The following is a 12,780-nucleotide window of genomic DNA, read 5'->3' as shown; positions in this document are numbered from 1 at the left end:
TCTCCTGCGTGCTCGCACGCAGTAGCGCGCAAGCGCTCTCCTGCTGAGGACCCTTCGGACTCAACGCGCCAGCGATCTCCTGCAGCCATGTCTTCTCGCCGTAGATCTGCTCGCCTGCGCCCCAGCGCTCACCTGTGCGTCAGGGCTCTCCTGCTCGTCAGGGATCTCCTGTGCGCCAGCTCTCTCCTGCTCGCCAGCCCACATCTGCGCGCCCTGTTCCTGCTTCGCGCCTTGCGCGCCCACGTTCTCCTGAGCGGCCACGATCGTCGACTCGCCAGCGCACATCTGCGCATCCTGGTGCTGATGCGCGCCATGCGCGCCAACGTTCGCCCGCGCACCCACGATCTCCGGATCTGGGTGCAGGCAAGGAGGTTGTTCCTTTGCCCCCTTGCCGTCGATCTCCTGCGTGCCCGCAGACCTCGCCCACGCGCCAGCCTTCGCCTGCGCGCCATCGCGCGCACTCTCCTGTGCGCAGTTCTAGACCGGTACGAGTCTCTGCGCGCCCATGAAAAGTCTCCTGTGCAAGCCCGCGAGCGTTCGCCTTTGCGCGCCACTACACCTTCTGGTCCTGCGTCCCAGCTGATATCTACTGACCGCGCCACTACGCGCCAGCGATATCCCGCGCGATTATTCGGCTGCGCGCAAGCGTTTCCCAACGCGCCCGCGCGCCCATACGTCAGATCGCCAAAAGTCTCCTATGCGCCCACGCGCTAACTCGCCTATGCGCAGTCGATCGCCTTCTCGCCCTACGCGCCATCATTCGCCAACACACCATCGCTCCCCTGCGCGCCGTCGTTCTCCCGGCCGCCAGCGCTCACCCTTACAACCGTGTGCACCCTCACCTGCGCGCCCACACGCACAATTTCACCTACGCACCCGCGCGCCCACTCCCCCTCTCGCCCACGCGCACCCTCGCTTTCATCTCCGCGTGCATGTGCGCCAACGTTTGCCCGCGCGAACCCACGATTATACCATCGCGCTAGCGCCAGCGCGATCCTGACCGCGATTCCCGCCAAGTTTCGCAGCACGGGCAACCTTGCGAGTCCTCTGGAGCGCGTACTTCCAGATCATCGTCGTCACGATCTTCACCCCGTAAGCGCAGAGCAGCGCACTTGCAGGAGGAGGAAGAATCTTCAGAGAGGTCTAGGCAACGCTCTTCTTCTTTTCAGGCAGGCTCTGTGGTGTCTACTCCCGATCCCCTTCCCTCCAGCGGGAGTCGCTGACACTGCGTCTGTCAGCCGTCAGCCTTGGTTTGGGTCTCTGATCAAAGTGGTCGTCCAAGCTGTTAAGCCAGCCCTCGCTGATCTAGGCCTCAAACCAACGGCAGCCTCGTCTCCGCTGAAGAGGAGAGGAGTGGACTTCGTGGTGACTTCTCCTAGGGTTAAACTGGCTCCCAAGAAGTCCGTCAGACGTTTTCTCCTTCTCCTGTGGACGAAGCCTTTCCGTCCTCGGGAGAGTCCAGCGAGGTGAGACATTCTCCCACGGCACCAATGGGAGGAACCCCACCTCGAGTAGGAGAATCGTCTCGTGTGGGAGCAGAGAGGAGCCCTCAGACTTCTTTACTGGAGTCCTGTATCTCTCCTAGGAGGGAGCCCAAGGACTCGAAGACCGTCCCTAAGTCTTCATCCCGGATTAGACCAGAGCCAGCAAGACCCCAGGAGAACGTCCACGTGTCCCCCCAAGTAGAGCAGCTGGGGACAGGAGACTTTGCTGCCAGTCCACAAGGAGGAGAGCTGCATGAATCGGAGCATGCCTTCTGGCAGGTCCTGAGTCAGATGAGGCAAATCAACAGGTTCGAGGACCCGGAGACCGCCCCTCGCGAAGGCAAGGATACGGTTCTGGACCAAGTCTACGGCACTCAGAAACCTCCGAAGGCCAGTGCGGCTCTGCCCTGGTCCCAGGGGGTTAAGAGCGCCAGAGACAAGGTTGAGAGCCATCTCTCTGAACTCGCCTCCTCCAGCCGTTCCTCTGCCGGCAACAAACTCCTCCCACCTCCTCGTGTACAACAGAGGAGGTACTTCGAGATCATGGGGGAGTCTTGTTTAGCTCTTCCTCTCCACCATTCTGTGGAAGAGCTTTCCAGGGGAATTTCTCTTGAGAAACTCTCCGCCCGGCAGGTGACATTCTCGGCTACAGAGATCTTGAGCCAGGAGAAAGTCGCAAAGTGTGCCATGCAGGCCACTTCGTGGCTGGATGTCTGGCTGGGGTCTCTGAGCATCCTGTTGCGATCCGAGGACTTGTCTAAGGAGTGCACTAGGAAGGCCATGGAGACTTTTCTCCTCTCGGGCACGCGCACCATCGAGTTTCTAGCTCACCAAGTCTTGAACTTGTGGGCAAAGTCGATCTTGAAGCGTCGTGATGCGGTGACCGAGAGGTTCCATGCGAAGGTCCCAGCCGTGGATGTCTGCAAGCTCAGACACTCTTCCATCCTTGGAAAGAGCCTGTTTGAGCCCAAGGATGTGGAACGGACAGCTGAGAGGTGGAGGAAATCGAATCACGATTCTCTCCTCCAAAGGGCTCTTACATCCAGACCCTACAAGCCTCCAGCACCTCAACAACAACAGCCTCGTCAGTCTAGGACATCGAAACCGGCTCCGGCAGCAAAGGCAAAGGTGTCCAAATAGCAGCCCTTTCCTGTCAAGGACAGGAAGGGCGGAAAGTCTTCCAGGGGAGGCAAGAATCCTAGAGGGAGCGGACGAGGCCGCAAACGCTAGGATTGGCAATTCCCCTGCGTGTCCACCAGTGGGGGGATCCCTGCAGAGTTGCACGTTCAGGTGGCATCAACTCGGGGCCGATTCCTGGACGATCTCCGTGATCAGCCAAGGATATCGCGTCCCGTTCATAACATCTCTTCCTCCTCTGACAGCGAATCCAGTGTCGTTGAGCTCCTATGCCACGGAATCGGCAAAGGGGCTAGCCCTTCTGGCAGAAGTCGAGACCATGCTCAAGAAGGATGCTGCCCAAGAGGTCGTCGACGGCTCCCCAGGTTTCTTCAGTTGACTCTTTCTTGTAAAGAAGGCGTCTGGAGGCTAGAGACCCGTCATCGACCTCTCAGCCCTGAACAAGTTTGTCAGACAAACTCCGTTCAGCATGGAGACAGCAGAGACGGTCAGACTTGCAGTGAGACCGCAAGACTTCATGTGCACACTGGATCTAAAGGACGCGTACTTCCAGATCCCAATCCATCCGTCTTCCAGGAAGTACTTGAGATTCAGCCTAGACAGCAAAATCTACCAGTTCAAGGTGCTGTGTTTCGGTCTCTCCATAGCACCACAGGTGTTCACCAGAGTGTTCACCCTGATATCTTCGTGGGCACACAGGATCAGCATCCATCTCCTTCGCAATCTGGACAACTGGCTGATCCTGGCAGACTCGGAGTCTACCCTTCTTCGACACCGAGACAAGCTTCTGGGACTTTGCCAAGATCTAGGGATCATGGTAAATCTCGAGAAGTCTTCTCTGCTTCCATCTCAACGACTGGTATATCTAGGCATGATATTGGACACCAATCTCCACAAAGCCTTTCCATCAGACGACAGGATAGCAAGGCTGAGGAGGGTCGCAGAGCCTTTCCTCAGACGGGAAGAGCTTCCAGCCCAATCTGGGTTACGTCTCCTTGGTCACCTGTCCTCCCTAGCCCGTCTAGTTCCAAACGGCCGCCTCAGGATGAGATCCCTGCAATGGCGGCTCAAGTCCCGGTGGAATTAAGGCTACGATTCCCCGGACATTCTGGTCCCTATGGTGCCTGCGGAACGGACGGACCTGCAATGGTGGTTGACCTACGGAAACCTTCGAAAGGGAGTGGATCTAGTCCTCCCCCCGGATTTGATGCTGTTCTCGGATGCGTCAAAAGAAGGGTGGGGGGCCCACGTTCTGAACCACAGGATCTCAGGCCTATGGTCAGAATCAGAAAAGTACCTCCACATCAATCTGCTAGAAATGAAGGCCGTATATCTGGCCCTTCAACAGTTCCAACAGACCCTGGCGGGTCACTCTGTGGTGGTGATGAGCGACAACACCACAGTAGTGGTTTATATCAACAAGCAGGGAGGTACCTTTTCACAACAGCTATCCCATCTTGCAGTAGAGATTCTGAGATGGGCCGAAGTCCACTCGATACCACTATCAGCTCGCTTCATTCCGAGCAAAAGGAATGTGCTCGCCGACAGTCTGAGCAGAGCTTCGCAGATAGTGAGTACCGAGTGGTCTTTGGATCCTCTAGTAGCCAACAAAGTCCTGACTTTGTGGGGTTCCCCAACAGTGGACTTGTTCGCGACAGCCTTGAACTTCAAGCTGCCGCTGTACTGCTCCCCAATCCCGGACCCCAAGGCACTCTGGCAAGATGCCTTCCAACAACGGTGGGACAACATCGACGTCTACGCCTTCCCACCGTTCTGTCTGATGAGAAGGGTGCTCAACAAGACCAGACTATCAGTCAACCTGTCAATGACCTTGATAGCTCCGCTATGGCATCATGCAGAGTGGTTCCCGGACCTTCTGCAACTCCCGAGAGAACTCCCCCCACGACACGAGCTACTGAGGCAACCACACTGCAACATCTTCCACAAAGCCGTAGCATCGCTTCGGCTTCACGCCTGGAGACTATCCAGCATCTCCTCACAGAGAGAGGCTTTTCGCAACAAGTTGCGGAGAGGATGTCTCGACACCTGCGAAAGTCATCTGCAGGGGTCTACCCGGCGAAGTGGAGAGTCTTCTGTGGTTGGTGTCGTGGAAGGGGTATCTCTCCCCTCGATGCCACTATTCCAGCAATAGCGTAGTTTCTTGTATATTTGCGGGAGGAAATGCGCCTTTCGGTCTCGGCGGTGAAAGGCTATCGCTCAGCCTTAAGGCTGGCCTTCAGGCTGAAAGGAATGGACATTTCTTCCTCGCTGGAACTTTCCTTGCTCATACGAAGCTACGAACTCACCTGCCCTCAGTCGGAAGTGAGACCTCCTCCATGGAACGTGGTTCGGGTTCTTAAGGCTCTTAAGAGACCTCCGTTCGAACCATTACGCCAGGCTTCTCATCGTCACCTGACTTGGAAGACGGTGTTCCTGCTCGCTCTGGCTTCAGCCAAGCGTGTCAGTGAACTTCATGGTCTCTCGTACGACGTCGCCCATTCAAGGGGATGGGGGGAGGTAACGTTCGGGTTCGTCCCAGAGTTTGTTGCTAAGACTCAAAATCCTGGAGTTCCGGACCCACGGTTCGACTCTTTCAGGATTTCGAGTCTTCGTTCTGTAACAGTTGACCCAGACCATCTCCTTCTATGCCCAGTAAGGAGTCTGAGGCGTTATCTTAAAAGAACAGCTGCAGTTCCTCCTCGCGTGCAAGCCCTGTTTGTGAGCACAGGAAGGACGAAGAGGAGGGTCTCCAAGAATACCATCTCAGCTTGGATTCGAAGGGTTATCTATCATGCCCTGAATCCAGACCCTCCTCCGTCACGTCGCCCTAGAGCACACGATGTCAGAGGCATCGCAACGTCCATGGCATTCAAGAGAAACTTCTCTGTGACGCAGGTGCTACAAGCTGGGGTCTGGAAGCGTCAAACGACCTTCACAGCCCACTACCTGCAGGACGTGACCCACAGGAGCCTCGATACGTTCTCTATCGGCCCTGTGGTGGCTGCGCAACAGCTGGTCCAACCTCAGGCTCCTTAATGAACAGGTAGCAGAAGGTTGAGGGCATTATTACCCGGTTTTAGACTGCATGAATGAAAAAGTATGTCTGGCCCTTACTCTTTTCTTCATCCTCCCCTCTCTTGGGAAAAGCAGCATCCTGGGTTCTCTGCATAGCTGACCTCAAACCACTGCAGGTAAACCATGCTTCCTTGTGTTCCTAGTATTACTGTAATATAATACTGTCGCGTCCCCCATACCCTGACGAGGTGGTATTGGGAACGTCCTAACCTAGAATTCCATCTAAAGGACTTCAGGTCAACTTCCTAGGACAAGTCAGACTTCATTCCTTCACACACAAGCTTATGTAGGCCACACGTTCCTTGCGGAGCAAGGAATTTGCGAGGTGCAGGGACTCTTTTTCTCAAGTGCTGCTCACTCGGATTCTTAGTCCCCAGGCAAAAGCCAAAGCCAGTAAGGCTGAGACTTTCCACCCTACCTCCGGGTTAAGTCACCCCATGTAAATAGCGTGGTTTTGTATTTTGGTTACGGAACAAATGACAAATTCGTAGATAATTTGTATTTTTCCTAACTATACAAACCTTAGCTATTTACACATATTTGCCCGCCAGCCCTGTCCCCCGGGAAGTCCTACCTCTAAGCGAAGTGAATCAGTTCACCGGTGTGTGAGGTGGGAGGGGTTGCTAGTTACCCCTCCCCTACCCCCTCGCTAACTAGCGAGAGGGTAGTTAATCCTCGTTAAAAATCTAATGGCTCGTCATTTCAGCTACGCCGAAAGTAATACCCCATGTAAATAGCTAAGGTTTGTATGGTTAGGAAAAATACAAATTATCTCCGAATTTTTCATTTTTAATACAACGTATACTCTTATTCCATACTTTGTATGCTGCATAGAAAAAACTAATAGAATATCTTAGTATTTGCATTAATTATTACGTTAAAAAATAAAAAGTCCCCCTTCCCTATGTAGGCTTTAAATAATTTGCACTTTTTTTTTTTTTTTACTTCCAGGAGGAACTGTCTTCTGCACCGGTAAAAGAGAAAAGTGCCACTGAAATTATTAGAGAAATGTTTGAGAAACAGAAGCTTATGGAGAGCGAGACCAATTCTGCTGAAATAAAAGATTTGGGAGAGAAGAATATTTCGAAAGTTATTAGTACTAAGTTCTGAGATACATTTTAAGCTTCATGTTCAATCCTTTCTAGTACTTTTTATTTGTGATGACCATTACTGTACTGTAAATATTTTATATGCAAATAAAACTATAAGATGCTATTTAGTTTTAATAAATGTCACCTAGATAGTTTTATTTTTATAAATGTTACTTCTACGTCACATTGCTTGTATCTATGATTGATTGATTGATTGATTGATTTGAGGTTTTCTGGCAGCCTGACATCTAAGGTCATTGATGCCGAGCTTATGTCTTCAAAGCCTTCAACATTTAACATAAGGAAAAATTCTTCACATAGCCTCTCTTCAGGGGATTGCTGTTGTAGGACCCTTAACCCAGGGGATTGCCCAAAGGGTTCCTTTCCAGGTAAACCCTCCCAATTTTTGGTCTTCACAATGTTTACGTCACCAGGACCACAAAGCGTTTTTCACAATGCTCTAGTGATTTTTTCTTATACAGCACTGTATCTTAAGTAGTGCTAAATGAATCATACATACATACATATACCAAGGCACTTCCCCTAATTTTGGGGGGTAGCCGACATCAACAAATGAAACAAAAACAAAAAGGGGACCTCTACTCTCTACATTCCTCCCAGCCTAACAAGGGACTCAACTGAGTTCAGCTGGTACTGCTAGGGTGTCACAGCCCACCCTTCCCCGTTATCCACCACAGATGAAGCTTCATAAAGCTGAAACCCCTACTGCTGCTACCTCCGCGGTCATCTAAGGCATCGGAGGCAGCAGCAGGGCCTACCGGAACTGCGTCACAATCGCTCACCATTCATTCCTATTTCTAGTATGCTCTCTTGCCTCTCTCACATCTATCCTCCTATCACCCAGAGCTTCCTTCACTCCATCCATCCACCCAAACCTTGGCGTTCCTCTTGTACTTCCCCCATCAACTCTTGCATTCATCACCTTCTTTAGCAGACAACCATTTTCCATTCTCTCAACATGGCCAAACCACCTCAACACATTCATATCCACTCTAGCTGCTAACTCATTTCTTACATCTGTTCTCACTCTCACCACTTCGTTCCTAACCCTTTCTACTCGAGATACACCAGCCATACTCCTTAGACACTTCATCTCAAACACATTCAATTTCTGTCTCTCCATCACTTTCATTCCCCACAACTCCGATCCATACATCACAGTTGGTACAATCACTTTCTCATATAGAACTCTCTTTACATTCATGCCCAACCCTCTATTTTTTACTACTCCTTTAACTGCCCCCAACACTTTGCAACCTTCATTCACTCTCTGACGTACATCTGCTTCCACTCCACCATTTGCTGCAACAACAGACCCCAAGTACTTAAACTGATCCACTTCCTCAAGTAACTCTCCATTCACCATGACATTCAACCTTGCATCACCTTCCCTTCTCGTAAATCTCATAACCTTACTCTTACCCACATTAACTCTCAACTTCCTTCTCTCACACACTCTTCCAAATTCTGTCACTAATCGGCCAAGCTTCTCTTCTGTGTCTGCAACCAGTACAGTATCATCCGCAAACAACAATTGAATTACCTCCCATTCATGGTCATTCTCGTCTACCAGTTTTAATCCTCGTCTAAGCACTCGAGCATTCACCTCTCTCACCACTCCATCCACATACAAGTTAAACAACCGCGGCGACATCACACAACCCTGTCTCAGCCCCACTCTCACCGGAAACCAATCACTCACTTCATTTCCTATCCTAACACATGCTTTACTACCTTTGTAGAAACTTTTCACTGCTTGCAACAACCTTCCACCAACTCCATATAACCTCATAACATTCCACATTGCTTCCCTATCAACTCTATCATACGCTTTCTCTAGATCCATAAACGCAACATACACCACCTTACCTTTTGCTAAATATTTCTCGCATATCTGCCTTACAGTACTGTAAAAATCTGATTCATACAACCCCTACCTCTTCTAAACCACCTTGTATTTCTAAGATTGCATTCTCTGTTTTATCCTTGATCCTATTAATCATTACTCTACCATACACTTTTCCAACTACGCTTAACAAACTAATACCTCTTGAATTACAAAACTCATGCACATCTCCTTTACCCTTATATAGTGGTACAATACATGCACAAACCCCATCTACTGGTACCATTGACAACACAAAACACATATTAAACAATCTCACTAACCATTCAAATACAGTCACACCCCCTTCCTTCAACATCTCAGCTCTCACACCATCCATACCAGACACTTTTCCTACTCTCGTTTCATCTAGTGCTCTCCTCACTTCATCTATTGTAATCTCTCTCTCATTCTCATCTCCCATCACTGGCACCTCAACACCTGGAACAGCAATTATATCTGCCTCCCTATTATCCTCAACATTCAGTAAACTTTCAAAATATTCCGCCCATCTTTTCCTTTCCTCCTCTCCTTTTAACAACCTTCCATTTCCATCTTTCACTGTCTCTTCAATTCTTGAGCCAGCCTTCCTTACTCTCTTCACTTCTTTCCAAAACTTCTTCTTATTCTCTTCATATGAATGACCCAATCCCTGACCCCACCTCAGGTCAGCTGCCCTCTTTGCCTCACGTACCTTGCGCTTTACTTCCACATTTTTCTCTCTATATATTTCATACTTCTCTATACTATTACTCTGCAGCCATTCTTCAAAAGCCCTCTTTTTCTCTTCCACTTTTACCTTCACTCCTTCATTCCACCATTCACTGCCCTTCCTCATGCTGCCTCCAACAACCTTCTTGCCACACACATCACTTGCAATCCCAACAAAATTTTCTTTTACTAACTTCCACTCCTCCGCTAAATTGCCAGTTTCTCTTACTTTCACTTCGTCATATGTCATTTTCAACCTTTCCTGATATTTACTTTTTACCCCCGGTTTTATTAGCTCTTCAACCCTCACTAGCTCCCTTTTACATCCACCTACTCTATTCCCCCACTCTTTTGCTACAACTAATTTTCCTTCCACCAAAAAAGGATCAGACATACCGTTAGCCATACCCCTAAACACGTGCACGTCTTTCAATCTTCCAAACATTCTTTTAGTTATCAACACATAATCCATTAATGCCCTTTCTACTACTCTTCCATTTGCCACTCTTACCCATGTATACTTATTTTTATCTTTCTTTTTGAAAAAGCTATTACTTATCACCATCTCTTGCTCAACACACATATCTACCAGTCTCTCACCACTCATTTTCACCTGGCACGCCATACTTCCCAATGAAACCTTCTACCTCTCCAGCGCCCACTATATAATATTTTATTTGTTATCTTAAATTAGCTTAGAGCCAGATTATTCAAGTATATTTTGTGCCCTTATCTGATATTAGTGTTTATTGTTTCCAATAATAGTTTGTGGCCAACGATTGCCTTGCCACTGCATATGTTTTGTGGCTGCCTAAAAGGTAAACAATCCAATTTATTTGAGTATTTTCTTTATTTGATAATACAGAATTTTGTATAGATTTTATTTTCTAGTTAATGTTCATTGGGTAGTTGCATTTATTTAAAGATCTTGTTGGTAATGTTCTGGTTACCATTATCTGCCTACTAGTGAGGGGAAGAGGGGTTTTCATTTCCAATCCCGTTGATGGTTATTTCAAGTGGAAAGAGTTACAGTAGTCCCATTGTGGCTGATCAGTTTTCCTACTTTTTCTCCATATTTATGACGTACAGTAGTTTAATGTTCAGGTTTTTCTTACATTAATCTAAATCACTTATATTTCCTTATGGATTTATCCCTCCTATTATGTATCATATACATAAAATAACTCTACCGCTTAGAGAGTAATTGGGTCCTTGGACTGGGTAGACAGTACTACATTGGATCCTTCTCTGTGGTTACGATTATTCATTTTCCCTTTGCCACATATACAAAGAATACTCTGGCCTATTCTTTACATATTCTCCCCTGTCCTCACACACCTGACAACACTTAGATTACTCAACAATTCTTCTTCACCCAAGGGGTTAACTACTGCACGGTAATTGTTCAGTGGCCACTTTCCTCTTGGTAAGGGTAGAAGAGACAATTTAGCTATGGCAAGCAGCTCTTCTAGAAGAAGGACACTCCAAAATCAAACCATTGTTCTCTAGTCTTCAGTAGTGCCCTAGCCTCTACCATGGTCTTCCACTGTCTTGGGGTAGAGTTCTCTTGCTTGAGGGTACACTCTGGCACACTATTCTATCTTATTTCTCTTCCTCTTATTTTGTTAGAGCTTTTATATTTCATATATGAAATAATTATTTTAATGTTACTGTTCTTAAAATATTTCAATTGTTAATTACTTCTCTTATTTCCTTTTTTCCTTTCCTCACTGGGCTATTTTCCCTGTTGGAGTCCTTGGGCTTATAGCATCCTGCTTTTCCAACTAGGGTCGTAGCTTAGCAAGTAATAATAATAATATTAAATGATTGCCATTCAGAGATATGTTTCATGTATATTTGACAATCCATTAATAGTTCCCGACGTCACACTGAGGAGCTTTCTTATGTTTTTGTTTCATGTTAGTTACGCAAACGGATGACGCCAAAGTGTGTCATCGGATCCTCAGAGGGTTAATAGGAGTATAATTTCGACGAAGATGGACCGGCCGTTAAAATTCAGCAAGGTAGTCACAACCACTGATGTGTGGATCAATATGAAGTAGAGTTCTCTTGCTTGAGGCACACTATTCTATCATATTTCTTTTCCTCTTCTTATTTTGAAGGTTTTATAGTTTATATATGAAAGATTTATTTTAATATTAATATTAAATTTCTCTTGTATACTCACTTTCCTCACTGAGCTATTTTCCCTGTTGGGGACCTGAGGCTTATAGCCTCCTGCTTTTCCATCTAGGGTTATAGCTTAGCAAGTAATAATAATAATACTCTAGTTAATATTTTTGAATTTTTTAGTACCAGGGATTCAACCAAAAACCTTTCCTAATGTTTAAATGAATCAGGGTTGTCAGTTTATGCCTCAAGAACTTGAGCCTCATCCATTCTTATTTCAACATTATCTCTTATTTTTCTCAAGGTAATGAATTCCTTTTTTTTTATGAACTAAAGTATCAATATTCTCCAAAGGCAATTTTTGCTAATTGGTTGTTTCTTTGGCCAATGGAACAAACATAAGTGGTCAATCATTTGCTTTGTAACCTAGTTCAACAGTTCAAAATGACAAAGGCCAGCAAAAACTTTGGACCAGTTCATAAAGATGAAAGTTACACACTGAGGTATCATCAATCAAGGTGATACCCTGAAAATCTCATACCAGAGAGTATACAATAAATTGAAACCTATAGTAAACCATACCTAGCCCTGACAATGAGGAACAGCCGCCTATCTCCTCAGAGCACCACAGAGCGAATGTACAAACTTAGTCTACAAATTTCATGCAGAGGTGTATAAATCTCATTGGCCACAGTACCACAACACTCCAGATACACATATTGACCCATATAAATTATGTGCTAATTCACCAACATGACATCGATATCCACGACTAGAAACTCCCAGACAGAACAAATTGATCAAACCCAGATTGTTATTGTTATTATTATTATTATTATTATTATTATTATTATTATTATTACTAGCTAAGCTACAGCCCTAGTTGTAAAAGTAGGATGCTATAAGGCCAAGGACTCCAACAGAGAAAAGTACCGCAGGGAGGAAAACAAATAAGGAAATAAATAAACGACAAGAGAAATAAAAAATACAATTAAAATTAAATATTTTAAGAACAGTAACATTAAAACACTGTAGATCTTTCATATATAAACAATAAAAACTTGCAAAAAAAACTAGAAGAGAAATAAGATAGAAGTGTGCATGAATGTACCTTTAAGTAAGAGTGTTCTACCCCAAGACAGTGGAAGACCATGGTACTGAGGAGGCTATGACACTACCGATAGGCTCATAATAGCGGAAAATTAAAAAACAGTTGTATTACCTCATTTCCCCATTAAACTCAAAA

General features: G+C 46.7%; 1 protein-coding gene across 1 annotated transcript in view; it reads left to right on the top strand.

The window, feature by feature from the left end:
- mRpL43 (mitochondrial ribosomal protein L43) overlaps window positions 1-6,909 on the top strand; it is a 31,958-nt gene extending 25,049 nt beyond the window's left edge. The window contains exon 4 of the mRNA XM_068354483.1: window positions 6,648-6,909. Coding sequence (XP_068210584.1) covers window positions 6,648-6,806 — 159 coding nt within the window. The 3' untranslated portion in view covers window positions 6,807-6,909. The remainder of the gene's footprint in view (window positions 1-6,647) is intronic.
- Window positions 6,910-12,780: the final 5,871 nt, after the last annotated feature.

Source organism: Palaemon carinicauda, chromosome 30, assembly GCF_036898095.1.
Source record: "Palaemon carinicauda isolate YSFRI2023 chromosome 30, ASM3689809v2, whole genome shotgun sequence".
NCBI lineage: Eukaryota > Metazoa > Arthropoda > Malacostraca > Decapoda > Palaemonidae > Palaemon > Palaemon carinicauda.
This window is presented reverse-complemented; position numbering and strand designations above follow the sequence as displayed.